Source organism: Salminus brasiliensis, chromosome 3 (assembly GCF_030463535.1).
Source record: "Salminus brasiliensis chromosome 3, fSalBra1.hap2, whole genome shotgun sequence".
NCBI classification, from domain to species: Eukaryota; Metazoa; Chordata; class Actinopteri; order Characiformes; family Bryconidae; genus Salminus; species Salminus brasiliensis.
Window position 1 is genome coordinate 2,063,832 of NC_132880.1, and position 27,930 is coordinate 2,091,761.

The 27,930-nt window shown below is 44.9% G+C and overlaps 1 protein-coding gene across 1 annotated transcript in view; it reads left to right on the plus strand.

Moving 5' to 3' along the window:
- The window catches only part of LOC140551156 (sphingosine kinase 1-like), a 27,772-nt gene extending 1,597 nt beyond the window's left edge, over positions 1-26,175 (plus strand). The window contains exons 2-6 of the mRNA XM_072674529.1: positions 16,424-16,573; positions 22,990-23,084; positions 23,371-23,486; positions 24,541-24,896; positions 25,171-26,175. Of these exons, the coding sequence (XP_072530630.1) occupies positions 16,424-16,573; positions 22,990-23,084; positions 23,371-23,486; positions 24,541-24,896; positions 25,171-25,592 (1,139 nt within the window). The 3' untranslated portion in view covers positions 25,593-26,175. The remainder of the gene's footprint in view (positions 1-16,423; positions 16,574-22,989; positions 23,085-23,370; positions 23,487-24,540; positions 24,897-25,170) is intronic.
- Positions 26,176-27,930: the final 1,755 nt, after the last annotated feature.

Consider the following 27,930-nt stretch of genomic DNA (forward strand, 5'->3'; position numbering starts at 1 on the left):
TTTAAAATAAAGTAATATACGTGTGAGTTGTAATATTTTAGTGACATGTAATATGTCATGAATATAAATGTAATTTAACACGTGATTATCTTTAATATAAAAAATAAATTAACGTGATGACTTTTAGTGACATGTAATATAACGTGATGGCTTTTAATATCAGAAGTAGTATTACAACATATTTTTAATATGACAGATGTGATTACTTTTAATATAACAAGTCATAAAATAAAGTAAGTAATATATGTGAGATGTAATATTTTAGTGACATGTAATATAATGTGATGAATATGAGACATAGTATTAAAAGTGATTGTTTTTCATATTATATGTAATATAACAAGTGGTTACTTTTAATAAAAAATCATGTAACGTGATGACTTTTAGTGACATATAATATAACGTGATGGCTTTTAATATCAGAAGTAGTAACAACATCTTTTTAATATGACAAGTGATATAACATGTAATTACTTAATGTGATATTAATGTAATATAACAAGTGATATGTTGATATGAGTAATATGTGATATCTTCCAAATGTGATCTTTTAATATAACAAGTCATATAACAAGTGATTACTTTAAAAATAAAGTAAGTAATATATGTGTAAGATGTAATATTTTAGTGACATGTAATATAACGTGATGAATATGAATATGAGATGTCGTATAAAAAGTGATTGTTTTAATATTATATGTAATATAACAAGTGAATACTTTTCATATAAAATAATATAACATGTGATGACTTTTAGTGACATGTAATATAACATGATGGCTTTTAATACCAGAAGTAGTATAACAACATATTTTATATGCCAAGTAATATAACATGTAATTACTTAATGTGATATTAATGTAATATAACAAGTGATATGTTAATATGAGTAGTATAAGTGATTTCTTCCAAATGTGATCTTTTAATATAACAAGTCATATAACGTGTGATTATTTTTAGTGAGATGTAATATAACAAGGGATGACCTCTGATATAACAAGTCATATAACAAGTGATTACTTTTAGACTAGAGTGGACTAGAGTGGACGAGAGTGGACTAGAGTGTAGAGGAACTCTCACAGAGACCACTGCAACCCTTACCTGACAGAACCGACGCTGCTATTACGGCAAGGAGATGCAGAACCAAGCAAAGGTTCTTCAAGGGTTCTTTAGTAAAGTCAATCATTAGGATTCCCCTCCCCATCTCACTTCTGGCCAGCATCACAGTAATAGTGATATGGGTGGCCCAAGGCATCTACACTCTTTAAAAATCGAGGTGCTTGAAAGGGTTCTTTGCGTGATGCCACAGAAGAACCAGCTTTGATCACCTCAAGTTGTACAGAAGCTACATATGTAATGGTTTGCATAGGGTGGACCACGCCCACTGTAGGCCGAGGCAAAGGAAGGGGCAGTCCAGAAACTTGTGCCAGAGATCTGGGCGGCTTCAGCTGATGAGACTTGAAGCCAGACCCCCGCCCCCCCTCCACCCTCCTGAGCTAGGACCAAGCCTAGGTTGGAAGATGAGGAGGAGATGGGGTGGTGGTGGGATGCGAACGTTCTTCACGGGGAGGTGAGATAAGAGGAGCATGATATGTAGGATGTGGAATAAATTCATAACTCCATAACTCCAAGTCTTAAAATGTTCCTCACAGCTCTTGGAGAATCTAAAGGGGTTAAGAGAACCCTTTATGGTTCCACCGCCCGCTGTTCAGTGGAGAACTCTGAGTTCTGGATCAGTTCTGGAGCAGCTGAAGATCTGCTGCTTCACGCTGACGCTAATTTTACTTTATTCCTTTGGAGTAACAACTGTGTACTGTACTGACCGCTCTAGTGACACTCTTTAATACACTGCCTGGACATGCCCTGTGTGTGAGTGTGTGTGTGTGTGTGTGTGTGTGTGTGTGTGGAAGAGAGATGGAAATCATAACACTGCTCCTGGCTTTTAAATCCTGCTGTGTAAGGGCCTCATTCTGAACTCTTGTGGGGGCAGGCGGTCATAACTAATGAATGGATGCAGGGAAATTGCTCCATCCTCTTAAAGTGCTACACTAAAAGGACAAAAGTATTGGGACACCTGCTCGTTCATTATTTCATTTGAAATCAAAGGTACTAAAAGAGTTATTACTGTCTCTACTGTCCGGGGAAGAAGCTTTCTACTAGATTTTGGAGAACCATTGCTGGATTTGTTTGATTTTCGTGACAAGAGCATTGGTGAGGTCAGGATGTTGGATCATCACCAACACACCTCCACTGGATGGAGCTCCACCATCCATCATTCTAGAGAACACAGTTCCCCCACTGCTCCACAGCTCCTCAATGCTGGGGGGCTTTATACCCCTCTACTAGCCCACGCCTGGAATTAGGCAGCATGGTGCCGATAGGTTCATGTTGTTGATCTGCTCCTGACGATCCTATTCCAGGGACTTGTCATTAAAAATGACATTAAAAATGACAAGTAATACTTTTAATATGACATGTAATATAAAAAAATAAGACATTTGAGATATATAAGTAGTATAACAAGTGACTTTTTTTTTTATATAAAAAGTGATATAACATGTAATTACTTAATGTCACGTAATATAAGTGATGGCTTTTAATATGAGTAGTATAATCTTCAAAACGTGATTACTTTTAATATAACAAGTATTATAACATGTAATTACTTTTAGTGACATGTAATATAACAAGTGATGACCTTTGATAAAACAAGTCATATAACTAATGATTACTTTTCAAATAAAGTAATATATGTGTGCGATGTAATATTTTAGTGACGTGTGATAACTTAATAGTATATGTAATATAACAAGTGATGACTTTCAGTGACGTAATATAACATGATGGCTTTTAATATCAGAAGTAGGATAACATCAAATTACTTTTAATATGACAAGTGATATAACATGTAATTACTTAGTGTGATACGTAATATAACATGTGGTTACTTTTACTGACATGTTATATAACAAGTTATGAACTTTGATATAACAAGTGGTATAACAAGTGATCACTTTTGCAACAAAAAGTAACACAACGTGTGATGTGTAGCATTTTAGTGACATGTAATATAACATGTGATGACTTAATATGAGCTGTAGTATAAAAAGTGATTGTTTTTAATATTATATGTAATATAACAAGTGATTACTTTTAACATAAAAAGTCATATAACGTGATGACTTTCAGTGACGTAATGTAACGTGATAGCTTTCAATATTATAAGTAGTATAAGGGATTGTTTTGAATATAACAAGTAATGACTTTCAATATGGCTAGTATAAGTGATATCTTCCAAATGTGATTATTTTAATATAACACGTAATATAACATGTACGTTTAGTTACATGTTATATAACAAGTGATGATCATTGATATAACAAATCATAAAACAAGTGATTACTTTTACAATAAAATGTAATTTAACATGTGACATAATATGTTTGTGATAATGTAATAAAACATGTGATGATTTATGATATGAGAAGTAGTATAACAAGCCATTGTTTTTATATGAGATGTAGTATAAAAAGTTATTACTTTTAATGTGAGTAATATTACATCCATTCATCTTCTGATCCACTTCCCGGTCATGGCTGCAGTGGACAGGGCAGTAATATAAGTATTATAATAACGAATGGCCTTTAATAACTAAATGGGTCGTATATCAGAGAGTGAAGGATTGTCATTTTAGAAATGTTGCTGTGGGGAACTGCTAGGAGCTGTAGGAGCTTTTCAGTGGTGGAATCACCACTGTAGTTTTATGTGGCTTACTGCTCTGCCACATCCCTCAGTGTGAGCTACTGGAGCCTGGCCTCTCCTGCACAGCAGTCTGCCTCAGTCATAAACACTGCCACCATATGCTTAATTCATAAGCTTGTGTGGTTTTTTTTTTGCATGCATGCATGCATGATCCAGGGCAGCCAATAATACAGTATTTAAGAGTGTGGGTGTATTTTAAATGAGTTTGTTTAAGGGCGAAGCGAAGGATCTGGACCAAAACGTGGTGCACAAATGGCTCAATGCAGATAAAGCAGATTGGCTTCGGGCCACATGGCCTCTGAGTTGGAGTCTTTCTAAGGCTTTCGGCCATATGCAGTGGCTCCATCTGCACGGCCTGATGTTCGGGATTTGCTTGCCGACTGTCCAGCAGTCACCCTAAAGGTCACTGTGCCCTGCCGTGCCTTCATGTAGCATTAGTTTGATTGGCTGTCTACGAGCCGGCTGTGGGTTCTTCTCTGGGTCTGTTCGTCCCCTGCTCATGTCTTTACAGTGGGGGTCAGTGAATCCAGACATCACTGGGACTTCAACACAATATCGCCAATTTATTTGCTGTGTAAAAAAACACCAGTAAACCTTAACATGTCTTGATGGTTAAATACTGACGAATTAGTAAAAAAACACATTTTCTTTGGGAACAGCGCCCTGCAGGTATCCCTCCACTGTGAACCGGTCTTTAGTTCCAGAGCTTCTTTAATATAATCTAATCGTCCAACATCGCTACCGCAGTGTTAGTGCGCCGGCCAACATCACTACTGCGGTGTTAACGCACCAGCCAATGACCTCGTCCAACATCGCTACCGCAGTGTTAGTGCGCCGGCCAACATCACTACTGCGGTGTTAACGCACCAGCCAATGACCTCGTCCAGCATCGCTACCGCAGTGTTTGCGCAAGTCGTCCAACATCACTACTACAGTGTTAACGCACCGGCTAACAGCCTTGTCCAACATCACTACCGCAGTATTAGCATGCAGGCTACTGCCCTCATCCAACATCACTACTGCAGTATTAGCATGCAGGCCGACGACCTCATCCAACATCGCTACTGCAGTATTAGCATGCAGGCCGACGACCTCATCCAACATCGCTACTGCAGTATTAGCATGCAGGCCGACGACCTCATCCAACATCGCTACTGCAGTATTAGCATGCAGGCCGACGACCTCATCCAACATCGCTACTGCAGTATTAGCATGCAGGCCGACGACCTCATCCAACATCGCTATTGCAGTATTAGCGCACCAGCTAACGGCCTTGTCCAACATCGCTACCGCAGTATTAGCATGCAGCCCAACAGCCTTGTCCAACATCGCTACCGCAGTATTAGCATGCAGCCCAACAGCCTTGTCCAACATCGCTACCGCAGTGTTAGCACACAGGCCAACGACCTCGTTCCAACATCGCTATTGCAGTATTAGCGCACCGGCCTTGTCCAACATCGCTACTGCAGTGTTAGTGCACCGACTAACGGCCTTGTCCAACATCGCTACTGCAGTGTTAGCACACCAGCCAGTGACCTTGTCCAACATCGCTACCACAGTGTTAGCGCAACTCGTCCAACATCACTACCACAGTGTCAGCGTGCTGAATTATGGCCTTGTCCAACTAATGTTACCTAGCCTGGCATTTCAAATGCTGCCTAAATTCAAACACCTCTGAGCAAGAAAACATCTTTCTAGATCTTTGTGGTCACAAAAACCCTTCACAAATGTGGTACAGTCAAAACCTCTGATGTGTCAGAGAGAGCAATGTCATGGCAAGTAATGCATTAGCATGCTGTTGCTACAATTGCTGCTGCTAATCAAACCAGTTGTAATATCACAAACATTCGACAGTGGGGAAAATAAGTCGATGTTGGCCATGTCTAGTTCCATATACCCAGTCGCCCCTGCCTGTCCTCCGTCCTGTGCATGAGCAGTAACGCCCCCTGCTGCTCATTGGCTGGAATAGTGTTGTGTGGCACAAATCTACGAACACCAGACGACCAGTCCACGTCGGGAATCTGCTTAGTAAAAGGTCTCGTAGTGGATTTATTGGCTGTTAGAAATCAACACAAGCTTGGCGTGAACTCAGAGGGCCTCTGCAGGCTGTTTTTAGAAGCAGGTGCTAAATGAGATGCTGTTTTTTTTGCATAGCTGAACCAGGTTCATCTTTATGGAGAAGGCTGCTGTTGTGCAGCAGGCTGTGCAGATAGCCATCTAGAGTTGGAGAGCTTTGAAGGTGAACTTGAAAGTCGATGTTAGCACTAAGAACAACACTCCCATGAGAAGATCTGTGACTGTGAGGGAGGGAGAGGACGGGATGTGTTTGTGTGTGTGTGTGTGTGTGTGTGTGTGTGTGTGTTAATGGCAATCTGGATTTACACACATATTTTGTGCAAATACTGCCCTAAACATTTGCATAGATGCATATGCATATGCCAGGGTTCCTGTTGGGCCTAGTAGGCTCTAGTAAGTCTTTAGAACCCCCTCAAACACAACCCCAACATCAGAAGCCTGAGTTTAAAGTTATTATCCTTAAAAAATAATTTTAAGAACATGTTCTGACTTAAGATTGATGTATTTATTCATGAAACAGATCTCAAATACCATTTGAGTTTTATTTTATCCTGCTTTATACAGCTAATGTCTTTTTTTTTAAGTGTAGCTAAAACTGCAGTAGCAACAACAAGCCACAGGGTGGCGCTACAACTAACTGATTCACCCAGTTAACCTCAGGCTTTAGCTGTCATAGGCCGCGTTACCTATTAAGTCCCACCAGAACCCAAAATATATGACATGCCAAACAACATGTCCAAATGTTTGTGGACACCCCTTCTAATGAACGCATCCCGCTACTTTAAGTTGCGCTCATTGCTGACACAGATGTGCAAATGCACACACACACAGATTCAGACTCTCTAGAGCAAATCAACAACATGATGAAGCTATTGGCACCATGCTGCCTAATGCCAGGCGTGGGCTAGAAGTGGGTATAAAGCCCCCCAACATTGAGCTGCTGTGGACCAGTGGAGGAACTGTGTTGGGATACTGAGTTTGGGATGAGGTGGGGTGGTGATCCTCATCCAACATCCTGACCTCACTAACACAGCTCTTGTTGTGGAGTGCAATCAAATCCTCACAGCAATGTTCCTCCAAAGTCTAATAGAATTTTCCTTGATTTAAAAAAACGATGAATGAGCAGGCGTCCCAATACTTTTGCCAAGATAGTGTAGCAGCCTCACCATACAGTGGAATGCGCTGGAATGAGGACATTAGCTGTTAGGTCAACACACACACACATGCATTTTTTCCAAGGCTAGTTTAAGGTCACTTGATCCTTTTCGGCACCCGTCCACTGTACTGACACACACAGGGCCTCCCACCGATGCCCCTCTCACCCTCGCAGCCCTGTTAGCGCTGCTCTACCGGGACCAGCACTCCCGGCCTTAAGGGCGGCTCTGACAGCCTGACAGGCTTTACCTTGGTGGCCAGGCAGCTCCCATCTGCTCACTGCTCGTACCAGTTACTATGGTTGGCTCCTACTGCTCTGCTGCTGTTACTGCTGGTACCGCTATTACCCGCTAACACTCACTTACAGCCACAGCAGAGGTGCAGCCATTCCCAGCCATGCCATTAACAGGCCAATTATTCCCTTAATGAACATCCTGGAGATACATCAGCATCAGCACATCCATACTGAACGGTTCAAGCCTGTGTGGGGAATACAAATGTGCCGTAGCTTCTGCTAGTCACACTGCCGGACAGTTTTCCTTCAGAGGAATATTTAGGAGCATTACGGACCTCCTGATGTGGACCCCCTTATGTGGACCCCCTGAAGTGGGAAAGCGGATGTGTATGTCTGATTGCCTCAGAGCACACAGCACTCAGGGTCTGAGGAATGTCAGAACTTTTTTTTTTTTTTTTTGGTTAACAAGCTAAATGTGGGCTCAGCGTATGATACACTGAATGGACAAAAGTATTGGGACACCTGCTCTTTTATTGTTTCTTCCGAAATCAAGGGTATTAAAAAGAGTGCATCCTGTATTTGTTGGAGTAACTGTCTCTACTCTCGAGAGTAGAAGACTTCTTACTCGATTTTAGAGAAACATTGCTGTGAGGATTTGATTGTATGTAGTGACAAGAGATTGCATGGAGCACCCTCCATCACCACTGGACTCAGAGGAAGCACATGCTGGGCTTCAGCCCTGAGGTCCAACTAGAGGGTGGGAATGAGCAAGTAACAACATTGGGGTGAGAATTGGGCCTAGTTTCCTTACATGAACTGGATGGACTGAAAGAACATGGTGCTCCTGGGTCCTTAAATTGTTCCGACTTTAAGCCATTTAAAGGCCGAGCCGGCTCCTGACACACTGTACACTCGTTCTTTTTTTTGTGTCTGTCTAATCTCCCTCTTTTCTGCGGGTTCCCATTCACGTTCACTGTAGTGAATAGTAGTGACTCTCTACCACACACAAATCCTTGAGGCATGAGGGGATTTGCGCTTCTCCTGTCTGAATGAAGCAGTTAGTGGGGTTGAGTGAAAGGGGCGGGTGAGTCTTTTGGGCGTCTCTGCTCTCCGCGGCTCAGAGCAATCAGGCAGCGAAGCAGCGGAATTAATTACACAAAGCCCCACTAATCTGACTTCAGCGTACACGCCTGAGCTCCAGCGGCTTCTTCCAGACCCCAGCATGACTGACATCCCTTATCACGCTCTCTCTGTGATGAGGTGGGAGGAGGCGGAGTGTTGCGCATTGTGGGTTTTCCGCTTTGACAGACTCACATAATCATCAGAAATGTGTTTATTGAGAGTTTAAGGTGTAAAAAGTAAGTGTGTGACTTTGATCGGAGTGTAAAATGCTCAGATGCGATGTAACAACTCTATTTACCACCCTGTTATCTGACCTCAGATTCAAACTAACAGAAGTCTATTTCACCGGTGTTCGTCTGCTCTGATTGGCTGGTTTACGGCACCGCCAGCGGCTCACAGCACCCCCATATTGTGGCACAGTATGTGGCATAACTCCCAGGTCTTACCGGATGCAGCTGCTGTCCTCTCATTGTGTCCTCTCAGCGCAGTGTGCTGTTAGCAAGCTGAAGAGATTGCAGCCAGGTTAGCTTTTAGCCTCTCCCTGACTCCCTTCCCCGGGTGTGGCTTTCTCGAGTCTTATTGGTGCTTTCCCTTTTGGTTCAGTTTGGTTCGGCTACCCGGTGGTAGTCCACCCAAGACCAAGAAGATTTTGCTTGGTCTAAGCTGGTCAAGGTGGTCGGAAAGCTGAATAAATTCAGGGTGTAAACAGCCTTGCCAAGGCCGTCAACACTGCCACAAAACTGGCTTTATAGATTAGCATGCTAAATGTGAGCTCAACTTACGATATACTATGTGGACAAAAGTATTGGGACACCTGCTCGTTTATTGTTTCTTCTAAAATATCTCTACTGTCTCTACTATCTGATATATCTGATGCTAACCTGCAGCTATAAGCTTCCAATGAATGTTAGCTACATTAGCCTTGCAGCTTCTGTGGAAACCTAAGCAAACATGTCTCCGCTGATTTCCTACATGTGGGTTAAGGGAGGAAACCGGTGTGAATTTGAAGTGTTTTGCAGTTTAAACTGGCCGCTTTAAAAGGAGTGTTAGCTCTTGGCAGACGTGGGAAGTCTGGCTGGTGTGTTTACAGCACAGCCGTCTCACAGGACCCTTCGCTTGCGCAGAGTCGGCCTGCACGGCAGGGGGTTAGTTACATATCTCTGTACACACACACACACACACACACACACACACACAAACTCTAACACACTCATGTTCACTAAACTGATTCCAATGTGTTTACACCCAGGGAAGATTTTGGAGGATCTGCTAGATTTTGGAGGAGCATTGCTGTGAGGATCTGATTGCATTCAGCGACAAGAAAAGCTTTAGTCAACTTATGATGTACAGTATTGACAAAAGTATTGGGACACCTGCTCATTCATTGTTTATTCTGGAATCAAGGTTATTAAAAAGAGTTTCCCTGCCTCTAGTGTCCAGGGAAGAAGGCTTTCTATTAGATTTTTTGTGCAATAGTGAGGTCAGGATGTTGTATGATCACCACAGCGCTTCATCCCCAACTCATCCAACCTGGAGCACCAACCACCACTCCAGAGAAAACAGTTCATCCCATTTACATTTACATTTACAGCATTGAGCAGACGCTCTTATCCAGAGCGACTTACAAGGTGACTCGTATTACAGAGGCGGGCCAATGTAGTGTTAGGAGTCTTGCCCAAGGACTCTTATTGGTGTAGCGCAGCACAGTCACCCAGACCGGGAATCGAACCCCAGTCTCCCAAATGGTGTGGAAGCTCAGGGGCAGATAGTGGTGTTATCTGTTGCGAACCACCAACCACACCAATCCCACTGCTCCACAGTTTCTCAATGCTGGGAGGCTTCATACCCCCTCTCTATCCCAAGTCTGGCATTGTTAGGCAGCATTAGGTGCCAATAGGTCTATGTTGTTGATCTGCTCCAGAGAGTCCTATTCTATTGGCAGTACAAGCTGTGTCAGCAGCAATGAGTGCAACTTAAAGTGGCTGAATGCATTCATTAGAAGAGGTGTCCACAAACCTTTGGACATGTAGTGTATGTTACAGCTCTCTAACACACACTGTGTACATAAGCTCACACACACTGCGCAGCTGTGAAGTAACAAACCAAGCTGTGCAGTGATGATGCTGAACTGGCATTTCGCGTACACCTGGCTCACAGCCTTGCTGGTGTGAAAACACACACACACACACACACACAGACACACATACACAAAGAGGACCTTTAACACTCTCTACTGGTGCATGAAAGCTCATACTGGAAACGCTCAAAAACAAACACACACAGCAATGCGAGTGAGGCAGAGTAAAAATAGAAAACTAATCCCTCCGGGGATCCGTTTGATTCCGAGTCATAACGGCGTTCGCTATTGGACGCAGGCTTTTGCTCGGGAAACCACTGAACTGGAATCCAGGCTCATCCCCCACAACCAGAGAGGCCAACACTGGCATCTACTGTGTGGATTCACTTCATCATACAGAATAGTGACCATTCAAATGGTACATATGTCCAAATACTTGTGGACACCTTTTCCAAAGCCATGCATTCAGCTACTTTAAGTAGCATCCATTGCTGTCACAGATGTGCAAATCCACACACACACACAGCTGGAGCAGATGTCAAACATGAACCTATTAGCACCACGCTGCCTAATGCCAGGCCAGGCATGGGCTATAGAGGGGGGTATAAAGCCCCCCAGCATTGTGGAGCTGTGGAGCAGTGGGAGAACTGTGTTCTCTGGAATGATGGATAGTGATTGAGCTCCATCCAGTACTTTTGGGATGCTGAGTTGGGGCTAGATGAGGTGGGGTGGTGCTGACCATCTTCCGACATCCTGACCTCACTAATGCTCTTGTGGCTAAATGCAATCAAATCCTCACAGCAATGCTCCTCCTCCAAAATGTAGTAGAAAACCTTCTTACCTTTACAGTAGAGACAGTTTACTACCCTTGATATCAGAAGAAACAATGAATGAGGAGGTGTCCCAATACTTTTGTCCATATAGTGTTAAAACGCACTGACCAGTACTGGTCACCATTCCATGGTCTAGCATCGCTGAAGCTCTCGTCATGCTGAATGCAATCAACTCCTTCTCACATCAATGTTCCAACATCTAGTGTAAAGCCCCTCCAGAGGAGCAGAGGCTGTTACTGCAGCAAAAAAAAAAAGGGGGGGGGGATACATCCCTGTTAATACCCTCAGTTTCAGAAGAAGCCCCCCTGAAGGAGCAGGTCAGATATGCTGTTGCGTATCTTGACCCAGAACTGTGTGTTTCAGTTGCTGGGAGCGGTTCTGCGCGTACTGCACTTGCGGTGAGTAGAAATATGCTAATTAATTGGTAATTAGCGCTTGTTAGCGCTGACTAGGCTTTTGTTGCAGCGCTGGAGTTCACACATCCACAGCAGGCACTAATGAGAGGCCGTCGGTGGTGGGTTTGGGTCCTGATTTAGAATGAACTTCAATTAGACGACTGGGTCATCTAATCTGGGAACATCTCCAAAGCATCAGGCAGGTCTTGTGAGGACTTCCCGATATGCAGTGGTCAGTACTACCAAAAAGTTCTCCAAAGAAGGACAACCAAGGAGAACCGACGACAGGCCAGGGGCGCCCAGGGCTTCACTGAAGCTCACGGAGGCCCGACCTCACAACTTACAGGACCACCTTCAGAGGTAGTGACCACCTTCATGGGTCAGCGCTGCTTAGTCTGACCTACACAATATAAAGTGGCTGGTCAGTGTACAAGCTTTGAATATGAATCACTGCTGTCCAGGGGAAAGCATGTATCTCCATGTTTAGCTTTCTTCATGGTTTGAACCCTGTAGCTGCTTCTGTACACTGTACACCATTCAGAGTAAGAGGCATTTTTGCCTTCTCCTGTAAAGTCACCATTTTGGAGATACGTGTTTTTATTGGACAGCGACAATATTTGAAAGAGTACCTGAGAAATCTGTGTGCACAGGTCAGTACACTAGCAAATACTGTACCTGAATACACTGCCAGTGTGTGTGTGAATTCGCTAAGGTGGCATTGATCTCCACTGGCCTTCTCTTCTCTCCAGACTGGCAGATAATTTTAGCCTTTATATCAAGTGTGTGTGTGTGTGTGTGTGTGTTTTCTGGACACAGCTCAGAGTGGAGGCAAAGATCTTTCTATAACGAACAGAAACCTTCTGAAGTTCGTTACCTGAGAACTGCAGCCTTCTTTCTTAGAGATGTTTATGGGTCAAGTTGAAAAGCTAAGCTGTATGGAGGCTGTATTTGGGCCAGACTAACAGATACATGTATATAAATACAGCACAGGTTTGGTATCATACTGTTAGCCTTTTGTAAGCAAACATGCCATTAGTTACAGGTATAGTAAAGTATTAGTAGCTGTACTTATAGTAAGACTATATTAGCTTTAGATATAGTCACTTGTGGGCCAGAGTATTGTTTTTGGGCCAGACTAACAGGCTGTTAGTTATTGTTGGAGTAATGTTTTTGGGCCAGGCTGACAGGCTGTTAGTTATTGTTGGAGTAATGTTTCTGGGCCAGGTTAACAGGCTGTTAGTTATTGTTGGAGTAATGTTTTTGGGCCAGGTTAACAGGCTGTTAGTTATTGTTGGAGTAATGTTTTTGGGCCAGGTTAACAGGCTGTTAGTTATTGTTGGAGTAATGTTTTTGGGCCAGGTTAACAGGCTGTTAGTTAGTGTTGTTGTAATGTTTTTAGGCCAGGCTGACAGGCTGTTTGTTAATTTTGTAGTAATGATTTTGGGCCAGGCTGACAAGCTGTTTGTTATTGTTGGAGTAATGTATATAGACCAGGCTGACAGATTGTTAGTTATTATTGTAATGTTTTCAGGCCAGGCTGACAGGCTGTTAGTTATTATTGTAGTAGTGTTTTTGGGCCAGGCTGACAGGCTGTTGGATATTGTTGGAGTAGTGTTTTTGGGCCAGGCTGACAGGCTGTTTGTTATTATTGTAATGTTTTTGGGCCAGGCTGACAGGCTGTTTGTTGTTGTTGGAGTAATGGTTTTAGGCCAGGCTGACAGATTGTTAGTTATTATTATTGTAATGTTTTTAGGCAATGCTGACAGGCTGTTCGTTATTATTGTAGTAGTGTTTTCAGGCCATGCTGACAGATTGTTTGTTATTATTGTAGTAGTGTTTTTGGGCCAGGCTGACAGGCTGTTCGTTATTATTGTAGTAGTGTTTTTAGGCAATGCTGACAGGCTGTTCGTTATTATTGTAGTAGTGTTTTCAGGCCATGCTGACAGATTGTTTGTTATTATTGTAGTAGTGTTTTTAGGCAATGCTGACAGGCTGTTCGTTATTATTGTAGTAGTGTTTTCAGGCCATGCTGACAGATTGTTTGTTATTATTGTAGTAGTGTTTTCAGGCCATGCTGACAGATTGTTTGTTATTATTGTAGTAGTGTTTTCAGGCCATGCTGACAGATTGTTTGTTATTATTGCAGTAATGTTTTTAGGCCAGACTGACAGGCCCTTATGGGTATATTATTGCCTATTGTATTAATGATTTTTGGGCCAGCATAACAGTCTGTTTTTTTGGCTAGGCTAACTGGCTGGTTGTTATAGGTATAGTAATGTTTTGGGATCAGGCACATAAAATACTTATAATACACATAAAATTCATGCAGAAAGGCATGAATTTTGTTTTCTTCCACATCTGACTTCCTTCTTCTATTTTATTTAATGGCATTACAGGGAATAAAACTGCTGGAATTACATCTTTTAGTTTTAGTTTTGGTTCAGAATTTTAAGCCGATCACCGGTACCTGGTTCATGTAAACACGCAGATCAGATTAGGTTTAAAAATATATATAAATAAGGTACGTGAAGCTCAAATATCGTTTAAGCCTTATAGTGTGCTGTCTAAAAGCAGCTATAGAGACCACCATCCTCACGCTCTAATGGAAGCTGAATGCAGATCAGATTTCCTGCTCTCATATTCTTCATAAAAGCGACTGCAGGTTTACAGCGATTTAAAGGCTTTAAAGGAGTTCAGGCCGGGCTTGAAAACAAGTGCTTCATACAAACAGGTTACGGAAGAAGATGTGTTTAGACCGCTTGTCAAATTACTTCTCTAGACTTTTATGCACTAGGCTTTCTTGACGGCCAACCAAAGGAGGTGAGAAAGAAACAAAGGGTCCCCCCGAGGGACCAGCGCTTCATCTTCCCGAAACAGCACCATCGCTCGCTCTCGCCCTCTCTGCTGTCTGATCCCAGAGTCTGCTCTGTCTGTTCCGTGTCAGTTTGCTCTCCTGTACATCTGTCCGCTAGAGAGTTAGGGTTAGGGGCTGGGTTCAGCCTCGGTGCATCGAGCCGTTACATGTCATCAAGTCTCCAGGACTCAAGTCTAAATCAGTCTGCTTTACTGTATTTCCGCGGGCTGTCACTACCTTTCAGCTGGGGCTCTTCACTGTGTCCTGAGAGGCAGAGAAGAAAACCTGGGGTCATTTCATGAGGTGGGGTATCTCAGGATATCCCAGGCTGAATGATATTTCCATATTTATTCGTTAATGCAGTAAATACTGAGGTAGAAGTTGCACTTTGCTGGGGCTCCCGAGTGGCCCATCTGTCTAAGCGCTAAGCGCTGGCTCTCGCGGCAGGAGCTTGCAGATTTGTGTGAAGACGTGTGCGAAAGGTGGGAGTATTTTGGGCTGGAGATCAGGTGGCTTCTGCTTTGTGGTAGGAAGCCAGCCCTTCCCTTCCGATGTGTGGAGCCAGGAGTGATAGATGACAGGGTGACAAGGTGGAGGGGAGGTTACAGGGTGGTGGACCAGGTATGGAGATGGAATTTATAGGTATGTTAGATTAGGAGGGAGTGACTTCAAGCATGTTCCTCCACCCAAAATCCAGTTATTTCAAAACTCCACATCAACTTTTCAGTTCCTGCCTTGTAGAATTCCTACCACAATTCCAGGAAAGGCTAAAAGTTTAGGCTGTTTTGAAGTAGTTTGAGATCGAGGCTTACGATCTGATGTAACTTGCTCATGAAACTTTTCAATTCTGACTTGAAGATGGAGAACTGTGTGAGAACGGTGCTGTTTAAATATATTCTCTCACTGTGGTATTTCTGTTTCACTCTTCACGGAAGTGTGATCAACACCTTCAGCGCCGGCGGCCTCCATCTGTCCATACTCTGCAGGAAGTTTGAGAAACGGAGGGATTCCGTTGTACATGAGGGAACCAAGAAGATGTTCCTGAAGCCTAATTAAAATTTCTCACAGATCCAGAGCGTAAATAAATCTCTAACTGTGTATGTATATCTCATCACTGGCATCTCCAAAACAGCAGCTTTACAGGAGAAGGAAAAAACCTTCTTAACTTTCAATGGAAGTCAATGTAAGAATATTTGATTCCAGGTCATTTTGGAGTATTTCTGTTGGTCCATGTATCAGGACATTTGATCACTATGTGAAAAACAACTGGCTGATTCAGATTATGGCAAAAAGTGGAAAAGGACAAAAAAATTGTAGCCCCCAGGCCTTCTTCAGAACCCTAGATTGGCGCTGGTTACATATAAAAGGTGGAATTCTTCATGTTTTTGCCAGTGGGTAGGTTAGAACTTCCTGATGCCAGGCCAGGCGTGGGCTAGAGGGGTACAAAGCCCCCCAACATTGAGCTGTGGAGCAGTAGAAGAACTGTGTTTTCTGGAATGATGGATGATGGTGGAGCTCCATCCAGTACTTCTGGAAAGAGTTGGGGAGTTGGAGATGGACGAGGTGACGTGTTGATCATCATCCAACATCCTGACCTGACTAATGCTCTTGTCGCTGAATGCAATCAAATCTTCACCTAGTCCAAAGTCTAGTGGAAAGTCTTCTTCCCTGGACAGTAGTGACAGCTACTCCAACAAAAGCAGGATCAGCTCTTTTTAATACCCTTGATTTTAGAAGAAACAATGAATGAGCAGGTGTCTCAATACTTTTGTCCATTTACTGTATCTTGATTGCTTTTGTATTCTGGACCACAAACAATGGACAACGTGTATCTCTCTCCACCTTCAATAATCTCTGTCTCTCTGTCCAAACTTTTTGTCTCCTCTTTTCCGTCCGTCTCCCCCGTCCTCTCAGGTGGACGGTACAGTCAGGTGTGCAGAGTGCGGCGGCTGATGGTGCTGGTCAATCCTCTGAGTGGGAAAGGACAAGCCATGGCTCTTTACACAGGCCCTATTCAGCGCATGCTGACCGAGGCTGCTGTCCCCCACACACTCATCACCACAGGTCAGTCTCTCACGTTCATAAACACACACTGTCAACATGGTTGTGTGTGTGTGTGTGTGTGTGTGTGTGTGTGTGTGTGTGTGTGTGTTGAATAAATGGACCGGGCCGCTCACTCGCCCGCGTAAACCAGCTGTTTCTGAGTCTTTCTTTTAAAAGTCTGGCCTTTAGAGGACGGTCAGTCCTGCTTTCTGGAGATGGCTCTGACAGCTAATGGAAAGCCTCCAAGCTTCCCGAAGTTATTTATTTACTCAATTAGGGACGCCCTGAAGCGGAAAACAGAAACACACCCCAAATCTGTCAGGAAGCAGCGAGACAGTACGCTGCAGGAGAACACTCTCTTCACCATCAAGAGTCGGAGACACACAGAGTTATATATAGGTGTGGTATTTTTAGGACTTTGCCTTTTTCAGATCGAGTGATATTTGGGAGTGGAGCTACAGAAAGTTACACACTCAGACCTGCTGGGTTGGTTTTGCATTAGGAAATGTCCTGAACAGGAAGATCAGGATCCATCAACGTGCTTAGTAACAACGACAGCTGTAGAGAAGAGAAAGACCAGCAACACTTAAAGACGGGAGAATTCCACACTTCATTTATAACCAGCTCGTTTCAATGTTGATCAGGACCCTCACGCGTCCTGTTCATAGGTCTGCATCAGGACATAGAGGCTTTTCTGGTTCATAGATCTTCAGTAGGAGCCTGACGCATTTTGGCTTGTAGGTCTTTATCAGGACCCTGATGAGTTTCAGCTGGTAGGTCTTTATCAGGACCCTGATGAGTTTCAGCAGGTAGGTCTTTATCAGGACCCTGATATCAGGACCATTTCTCAGCAGGTAGGTCTTTATCAGGACCCTGATGAGTTTCAGCAGGTAGGTCTTTATCAGGACCCTGATGAGTTTCAGCAGGTAGGTCTTTATCAGGACCCTGATATCAGGACCATTTCTCAGCAGGTAGGTCTTTATCAGGACCCTGATGAGTTTCAGCAGGTAGGTCTTTATCAGGACCCTGATATCAGGACCATTTCTCAGCAGGTAGGTCTTTATCAGGACCCTGATGAGTTTCAGCAGGTAGGTCTTTATCAGGACCATTTCTCAGCAGGTAGGTCTTTATCAGGACCCCGATATCAGGACCATTTCTCAGCTGGTAGGTCTTTATCAGGACCCTGATATCAGGACCATTTCTCAGCAGGTAGGTCTTTATCAGGACCCTGATGAGTTTCAGCAGGTAGGTCTTTATCAGGACCATTTATCAGCAAGTAGGTCTTTATCAGGACCCCGATATCAGGACCATTTCTCAGCAGGTAGGTCTTTATCAGGACCTTGACAAGTTTCAGCTGGTGGGTCTTTATCAGGACCTTGATAAGTTTCAGCAGGTAAATCTTTATCAGGACCCTGAAATCAGGACCATTTCTCAGCTGGTAGGTCTTTATCAGGACCCTGACGAATTCCAACTTGTAGGTCTTTCTCAGGACCCTGACGAGTTCCAGCTAGTAGCTCTTCATCTGGACCATTTTTAGCATCTAGGTCTTCATCAGGACCCTCAGGTTTTGGCATGTATGTCTTTACCAGGACTCTAATGTCTTTCAACTTGTAGGTCTTCATCAGGACTCTAACGAGTTTCAAGACCCTGATGTGTTTCAGCTAATTGGCCTTTATTAGGACCCTGACGTGACCTTCACCCTGATGAAGGATGCATTGATTCACACAGACCTCTGAAGTCTGAATCCAGGCTGGATTTTGCCAACAGGTTTTTGAATTTAAGCCTCAGCGACGAGAAACCTTGTAGTATGACCTAATTGAAGAACAGTGATGTGTCATCTGGGACATCCCGTGACACCCAGACGAGAATATCTAGCATGTCAGAATTTCTTTGTATTTTCCTGCCTAGGTTGATAACTCCTACAGGGTGCTCCTTGACGTTGACCGACATGGCGAAGGGAAGGAGGGACGCTGTAGTCACAGCTGTCAGAATGATGCTGCGGCTGCGTGAGACGTTGTTTCTCCAGTGGAGTTTGAGTTCTCAGAGAGAAAAGCACAGTGGGAGGGCGTTTTGTACACTGTTCAGAGATGAAGGAGCTGTTGGAGGTGAAGAAGCTTCTTCGCGAGTGTGAACTTGTGTGTTTTCTGGTAAAATACTGAGTACTGTCCTTGTGGAAATGAGCGTAACTTAATAAACTCCACTGGTAGCTGGGGTTAATGCGTGAAAGGGGCCTTATGTTCCAGTCCCACCGGTGCGCCGGAGCAATTGTTGCAATATGGTGCCAAGAGTAGAACCTGAGCCCGTCTTCACTGGGAGCTTTGGAAGAGACGTATGTTCAGTGTTTGTTAGGGTAATTAAGTCTTTAATGAGGACAGTCATTAAAAAATAATTACGCTCTAAAAAACAAGCCCACCGTAGATGGGAGTTTAGCGATGTGCTAACTTCGCATTAGTTAGCATTAGCATTACATTATTACATCGACCGTTCCCTCAAATCTACGCTCACAGATATGAGGCTTATCCTCTAAATGGCTCAGTTAGCTGGAACACGGCTGTGCTGTGGTGTTCAGCCTGTTAGCTAACTTATCTAAGCCTAGACAGCGTCTACGAGTCCAAACCCAGCAGAACCGATCTCTCATTTCGCCAGTCAGTTCTGTTTCTGCTAGACTTCGCTCTCAGACACCAGTTTTTATGGTCCACGCTCGTGTCGGTGCTCTGCAGTTAGTCAACAGAGTAGCTGCTCCGGGCTGTCTGGTGTCTCGGTGGAGCTGTAGCTGAGCTAGCTAAGCAAAGGGCAGCTTAGCGAGAGGCTACAGATCCAGAACCACCGTGAAATACAGACTGATATCCTGCTAACTGAGCTAATGCTAACCAGCTTCTCTCTCTGGATCGAATGCTTGATCTAAAACTGAGCATGTTTTTTTTGAAGAGATGCTTCATCCTAGAGCCATGCTGCTAACTGCTAACAGCTATCTGCTGAACTTTCACACGCTCTCTCTAACTCTCTTCCTCTCTATCTCTCTCTCTCTCCCTGTGTCTCTCTCTCTCTCTCTCTCTCTCTAACTCTCTTCCTCTCTATCTCTCTCTCTCTCCCTGTCTCTCTCTCTCTCTCTCTCTCTCTCTCTCTCTAACTCTCTTCCTCTCTATCTCTCTCTCTCTCCGTCTCTCTCTCTCTCTCTCTCTCCCTGTGTCTCTCTCTCTCTCTCTCTCTCTCTCTCTCCCTGTGTCTCTCTCTCTCTCTCTCTCTCTCTCTCTCTCTCTCTCTCTAACTCTCTTCCTCTCTATCTCTCTCTCTCTCCCTGTCTCTCTCTCTCTCTCTCTCTCTCTCCCTGTGTCTCTCTCTCTCTCTCTCTCTCTCTCTCTCTCTCTCTCTCTCTCTCTCTCTCTCTCATGCTCTCATCCTCTCGCGCTTTCTCTCATTCTCACCCTCTCTCTAACTCACCCTCCCCTCTCGCACTCTCTCTCATTCTCACCCTCTCTCTAACTCACCCTCCCCTCTCGCTCTCTCTTTTCCTCTCTATCTCACTCTTTCCCTGTCTCACTCTTTTCCTGTGGTTTTCTCTCTCTCTCTCATGCTCTCACCCTCTCGCGCTCTCTCTCATTCTCACCCTCTCTCTAAGTCACCCTCCCCTCTCGCACTCTCTCTCATTCTCACCCTCTCTCTAACTCACCCACTCTCTCTCTCTTCCTCTCTATCTCTCTCTGTCTCCCTGTCACTCTATTGTCCTGTGTCTCTCTTTCTCTCTCTCTCTTTTTCCATACATTCCATGTTGCAATGAATTAATGAATGAGTGTGTGCGTGTGTGTGTGTGTGTGTGTGTGTGTGAGGCTGTGTGTGTGTGTGTGTGTGTGTGTGGTGCAGTCAGTCAGTCCCAGTGGAGAGGTTTTTATGACAGAGAGAGGCTGTATATCTGACATTTAGTGCTCTGTGTGTGTGTGTGTGTGTGTGTGTGTGTGTGTATGATGGACTCACTGTCAGAGAAAGCTGATTCAGCTCTTCTTCCTGCAGCTGAAACTGCAGATCCATCTCTCTCTCTCTCTCTCTCTCTCTCTCTCTCTCTCTCTCTGCCTCACCCTACCTCACCTCACACTTAGGTCACCTGTCTATCCTCACACACACATGCAGCTGCGAGAAACCAGCGGTGTGATGGTGAATGATGATGATGATGATGATGATGATGATGAACTGATGTTTCATACACTGTTTGGACAAAAGTATTGGGACACCTGCTCATTCATTTGTTCTGGAATCAATGGTGTTGGTAAGGGGCTAAAGGCTGCACATGCTAAAGGCTGCACACACTATGCCTATATGGCCACACAATAACACACACACAGAGACACATGCACACACACACACACACACACACACACACACACGGTGGTGTAACTGCAGGCTTGCTTGTGGGGTTTGGTGGGTTAATCTGGTAAGACAGATATGCCTAAATAATTACACAGCACTGAAGCAGCCAGCTGCAGGAACAGAGCCAGCACGCTGACCCATATTCTACTGCCTGCACACACACACACACAGACAATACATACACAATTAAATATGTGTGCACACGCAAACATATACAAAAACTATATAGCAGTCAGCCATAAGATTAAAACCACTGACAGGTCCATGCCTCAACTAATCAGAGCTGTATTGACGGCACAAGGGGGACTCAACCCCTACATATTCTCCCCCTATCACATCACAAGACCTATAGTACACACGCCTCCTCCATACGCAGACATCACTGATAGCCAGCATTGTCCTGGGCTAATGTGAGGGAAGTGGTCTACCCACCCTAGAGAGAGCAAGGCCAATTGTACTGACCATGTTTGGAGGTTGTACATTAGCCTGGCTAGCTCTCTCTGTGAGTTGCTGATGAAACTACCTCCACCATGTTTGGAAGCTGGACTGTAGCCTGGCTAGCTCTCACTGTGAGCTGTTGATGAAACTACCTCCACCATGTTTGGAGGTTGTACTTTAGATTGGCTAGCTCTCACTGTGAGGTGCTGATGAAACTACCTCCACCATGTTTGGAAGCTGGACTGTAGCCTGGCTAGCTCTCACTGTGAGCTGTTGATGAAACTACCTCCACCATGTTTGGAAGCTGGACTGTAGCCTGGCTAGCTCTCACTGTGAGCTGTTGATGAAACTACCTCCACCATGTTTGGAAGCTGGACTGTCGCCTGGCCAGATGGAGAGTAAACTCAGTCATCAAACTCACTCCTTCAGCTGAGCAGATGATCAGCATTTCACACAACAAACACACACAGTTCTGCAGTTGCTGCATTACGCCGTGTCCTTCGTCCCTACGTTCTGCAGGATGAGTGTAAATGTAGACAGAAGTTGATTACTGTGGTTTAGGATGAAGCTCATTGTCTCTCGGGAACGGCTCTAAACGCCCTTGACCCCCAGTCCAGTGAGTCTGCTGCAGAATCCTGACTGACAGCTCCGGTTATCCAACGTCTGAGAAACATTCACTCTCTCGCTAAGATGATCCACTAAAGCAGAATGAAATTAAACCGGTCCAATCTCTCCTCACCTCGGCCTCCCCACTGTGTGTGTGTGTGTGTGTGTGTGATTAAGCAGAGTGTTTGGAAGGTTGTGAGTGGAGGGATGGAGGGAGGGGGGTTTGTTTTACAGGCTGACGAACAGAAACTCAATCCTTCTGTCCTCTAATCCACTTCATCTGTCTGACAGAACTGAGCCTTTTCCCTCCTGCTCTCCCTCTCTTTCTCTCTCTCTCTCCCTCTCCCTCTCTCTCTCTCTCTCCCTCTCCCTCTCCCTCTCTCTCTCTCTCTCTTTCTCTCTCCCTCTCCCTCTCTCTCTCTCTCCCTCTTTTCTTTCCTCTCCTCTCTTGTTATGTCCCTCTCTCTATTCTTATGCCATTCTTTTCTCCCCTCTCTCTGTCGCCACTCTCTCGTTTCTTTCCTCCCTCTCTCTCTCTCTCTCTCTCTCTCTCTCTCTCTCTCTCTTGTTCTCTCTATCTCTCTCTCTCCCTCTTTCCTTTCCCTCTCCCTTTCATTCCCGCTCTCCCTCTCTTCTGCCCCCCTCTCTCTTTATGTCTCTCTCTCCATCTCTCTCTTTGTGTCTCTCTCTCCCTCGCCCCCTGTCTTCCTTTCCCCCTCTCTTACTCTCTCTCTCTCTCTCCCTCTCTCTCCCTCTCTCTCTCTCTCTCTCTCTCTCTCTCTCTCTCTCTTGCTCTCTCTATCTCTCTCTCTCCCTCTTTTTTTCTTTCCCTCTCCCTTTCATTCCCGCTCTCCCTCTCTTCTGCCCCCCTCTCTCTTTATGTCTCTCTCTCCATCTCTCTCTTTGTGTCTCTCTCTCCCTCGCCCCCTGTCTTCCTTTCCCCCTCTCTTACTCTCTCTCTCTCTCTCCCTCTCTCTCTCTCTCTCTCTCTCTCTCTCTCTCTCTCTCACTCTCTCTCTCTCTCTGGTCAGATTATCAGAATCATGCTCGGGAGCTGGTGCGGAATGCTGACCTCTCTCAGTGGAGTGCTGTGGTCATCCTGTCGGGAGACGGGCTGCTATTCGAGGTGTGTTCCTCTACTCCAGAACCATAGAACCACAGAACCAGTTCAGGTGGAGGAGAATGTGGAGCTTTCAGATAATCAGCAGAGCCCGGAAAGAACCGCACGAGGCGTCCAGAGCAACGTCCAGAGCTCAGAAAACTGACGCCAATAAAAAAGTTCTGAACAAACATGATAAATATGACCAGCGACACGTCAGCATGTGTGTGTGAGTGTGTGTGTGTGTGTGTGTGTGTGTGTGTGTGTGTGTGTGTGATAGTGTGATTTCTAACTGGTGGGGTGTGTTCTGCAGGTGATCAATGGTTTAATGGAGAGGGAGGACTGGGAAGAAGCCATCCACACCCCGCTGGGTATCCTGCCCGGAGGCTCCGGAAACGCTCTGGCTGCATCAGTTCACCACTACACCCAGTGAGTACACTATACTACACCCACTGAGTACACTACACCCAGTGAGTACACTACACCCACTGAGTACACTATACTACATCCACTGAGTACACTACACCCAGTGAGTATACTACACCCACTGAGTACACTATACTTCACCCACTGAGTACACTACACCCAGTGAGTATACTACACCCAGTGAGTACACTATACTACACCCACTGAGTACACTATACTACATCCAGTGAGTACACTATACTACACCCACTGGGTACACTACACCCACTGAGTACACTACACCCAGTGAGTACACTATACTACACCCACTGAGTACACTATACTACACCCACTGAGTACACTACACCCACTGAGTTCACTACACTACACCCACTGAGTACACTACACTACACCCACTGAGTACACTACACCCACTGAGTTCACTACACTACACTACACAGAGTGTGTACAAGCAGAGGTATCTGACAGTACTGAACACACACACACACACACTGCCCTTAGTTCAAATACACACACTCTAACCTGAAACAGCTACTAATGATCTAATTATCAGCCAATCCCGTCCTCATAATCTCCGTTAAACTCCTCTTATGAAGTCGATGCTGTTTCCTTGCGGACTCCTGAATCGACATTAATCTGGCCGGTATTTGGCCGGGGGCCAGCGGGCAGCGAGCCACATGGACGTGTGCTGACGAGCGCAGTGTGGTAATAGGGTCATTTCTATGCATGGGACACAGGAAATTAAGCACAGTCCCGGACAGCAGCGCAGCTATTCATCACCACAGCGGCCCAATGAGAAAGATTAACCACAACTCATTTGAGATAGCAGAGGAAACGACTCGCACAGGCACTCACATTGTGTCAGTGGACGGCAAAAACCTCATATCTCCAGAACAGCAAAACCTTCTTAACTTTTAATGGAGGTGAGTGAAGTCATTTTGGAGCTTTTCTATTGGTCCATTCGTCGTGGAATTTTGACACAATGTAAAGAACAACTGCCAGATTTACATGATGGAGAAACGTGGGGAAATGGGAAGTGTGTGTGTGTGTGTCTCAGGGCAGGTGCAGTGTTTGGTGAGGACCTGCTTCTGAGCTGTGGTTTCGTGCTGTGTAAGGGTCTGGTATATCCCCTGGACCTGCTCTCCGTACGCCTGTCCTCCGGCCTGCGGCTCTTCTCCTTCCTCTCTCTGGCCTGGGGCTTTGTGGCTGATGTGGACATCGAGAGCGAGAAGTATCGTCCCGTGGGGGCTGTCCGCTTCCTGGTGGGGGCCCTGGTCCGTCTGGCATCTTTACGGACCTACCAGGGCAGGCTGGCTTTCCTGCTGGCCGAAGACGAGTCTGGCCCGGTCACAGCTGCCTCCACTGCCCTGTCAAACACACAGCAGCAACACAGCCCCCAGTGCCCAACCACACGTAAGAACCCAGCAATCCAAATGGTTCCTTATGGAACCTTATGTATTAGAAGCGTAGCTTGGTCTTGGTTCTCTAGGCTAGCTCCTCGTCCAGCTCCTCTCTCTCCCTCTCTTTCTGTCTGTCTCTCTCACTCTCTTTGGTTGGCTCATGTGGCAGAGGTGGCGTCATGTGATATGGGGCGTTCTTGCTGAGTGGGTGTGTGGGGGGAGTGTAAGTGACTTTGAGTGGAATTGAGTGGCAATGTACTCCATAACACCCACCCTCCCTCTCACAGGGACTGCCCCGAAGGAGCACGGGCCGGTTGATGACCTAATGACCCCTCTCGGAGAGCCGGTACCCGCAGACTGGACTGTAGTGGAAGAAAGAGACTTCGTCCTGGTTCTGGCCACGTGTCACTCTCACCTGGCCGAGGACCTGATGGTGGTGCCGGACGCCCGACCAGACGACGGCCACATTCATCTGTTCTACGTGACGGCAGCTGTGTCACGTCCGGCCCTGCTCAGGCTGTTCCTGGCCATGGAGAAAGGGACACATCTGGCTAGCGAAAGCCCACACCTGGTGTACCGCCGCGTCAGGGCGCTGAGGTTGGAGCCAGTCACACGGCCTGGGGTCATCACTGTGGACGGGGAACAGGTGGAGTACGGGCCTGTCCAGGCGCAGGTGCACAGGGGATACGCCAGGATCATCTCAGGATGACAGGGTCTAGGCGCAGGACGTTGACTTTCGGCTAATCATCAGATATCGACAGACTTCATGTACTTTCAGTGAAACGATTGTCATTCTACTCCTCAAATTCAAAGCTTGAACCGTGAGCAATCACTACTACTTCAGTACACTAGGTGGCGATGTGCAACTTTTACTGGCTAGCGATGGAGAGGAAGGTGAAGTCTTGCCATTCCCTTACAACAGCACAAACCAGCAGGAGGGTTAGCAGAGTAGCATGATATGACAGAAGCTTCTGGAACAAAATCATTAGGATAATTAGCAGCAGTTTTACTGATTTACACAATATAAAACAAGCCTGGAATTTAGATATAATATTATTATAAATAAATAATATTAAACAATATTATTTACAATATATGGGGATACGATGTTTGGCTATATCGCCTGGCCTCTTGGGATACACACTGTACATGGGACCTAAAAGGGACCCATGTGAGATTAAGGTGGGCTGTAACAACAGATCCCATTTGGGAAGCCCAACGAAACATATCTAATTTTTTTTTGTATTTTTTAAACTATATTTAGGTAGATGCCACTTGCTAAATTATTGTTTTGGTCATTTTAAAAGATTACAAAAAAATATTTATATATTTTTATTTATTTTATATATTTAATTATTTATTTATTTATTTTCCTTTTTTGACAATATTTAAGATGCCATTTGCCAAATTATCTTTTTTTTTGCAGTGTAGTCTTACTCTGAACTCTTGTTTATCCATATTATATGATATAATTTTTATATATTATATATATATTTCTATATTATATATATAATATATATTTGTAATTTTTTTTTAAAACTATATTTAGGTAGATGCCACTTGCTAAATTTTTGTTTTAGTCGTTTTTAGTTTTAAAAGATTACAAAAAATATTTATATATTTTTATTTATTTTATATATTTAATTATTTATTTATTTATTTTTCTTTTTTGACCATATTTAAAGATGCCATTTGCCAAATTATCCTTTTTTGCAGTGTAGTCTTACTCTGAACTCTTGTTTATCCATTCAAGCAGTCCTAACAGTCCTATGCTGTAAACCGTGCACAGAAATACAAAGCCGGTATCCTTAAGCCGTAGCCACCCGTGGCCTCAGTCACGGCCTCAGTGAAGGTATTCGCTTTTGGTCCGCATTAGAAACATCTTAACATGCAAAGAACAATCATTCAAGACCCTTAAAGCCAGATTAACATCAATCCTAGAGGTTTACAAAGATTTACTGCCTCTCAGAAAGATGTTGGCCATATCGCCCGTCCATGTCTTGTTATCGCCGCTAACAAGACCTGCTGGTGTCTTAAGGTGTGTGTCAAAGTCTAGACTGTCCAGCCACCATCCAGCCAAATCGCACTGATTTTATCCATCTCCTGTTTTCTGGTTTGATGTCAGGGTGGATGGTCAGGGTGGATGGTCAGGGTGGATGGTCTTGCTGGTTTGGCCGCTGGCTGCGTGCTGCCGAGTGTATGTGCATAAGGGCCCTATAGGAGTGCATTATGCACCGAGCTGTCTGAATGCATAAGTGTGACATGCGCTAAGAATGCAGAAGCGTGAGTGTGTGTCCCGAGAGAAACACACGCTATGTGGTTAGCGCGAGGAGGAGGAAAAAGACGGAACAGCTCTGAAGGTTTGGTGTAGCGCAGGCTACCCTGCTAATGCTAACAGCTTTACGGGTTGATTCCCATGCGTTCTGGGCGTTTTAGCTAGCTGTGTACTCAGCCGGTGAGACTAATGGTAATCACCTGCTTCTACAGTTGGTGTCCAAACCCTGTTCATTCTCTCAGCTCACTTCTGAGTCTTCTCGTACCTTTTAGGGGCATTGAGCGGTATAATGTGTTTCTGACCTCAGCCGCTAATGCTTCTCTCTCTCTCTCTCTCTCTCTCTTGTTCTCGTCTGAGTGTGAATATTGCAGATGGAGGTTTGATTTCATGCAGGAGAACATGCTAGCACTGTCAAAGCCACAAAGCTTCACTGAGCTTTCGCGTGAAGGCCGCTGTGAGGCCTGGTGAAGGAGCTGTGTGGCCTGGTAAAGCCCTATTCGGGCAGGGTTAACTTTACCATGGAAAGTGGGAGAGAGAGAGAGAGAGAGAGAGAGAGAGAGAGAGAGAGAGAACATCCTGATCAACCTCAGTCAAGTCAAGTTCATCAGTGTCCTGCAGCTCCATGTTGCCAGAAAGGACAGTATAAAAAGCCCAGCTCAGGCTGGTAGGGGAGACGGAGGTGCTGCCTCCGTGAAATGAGCTTCTTCAGGGTGGGATGTCTGTCACAGATGCCCAAACAGCACTGTATAATAGATCAGTGTATCTGTTCATC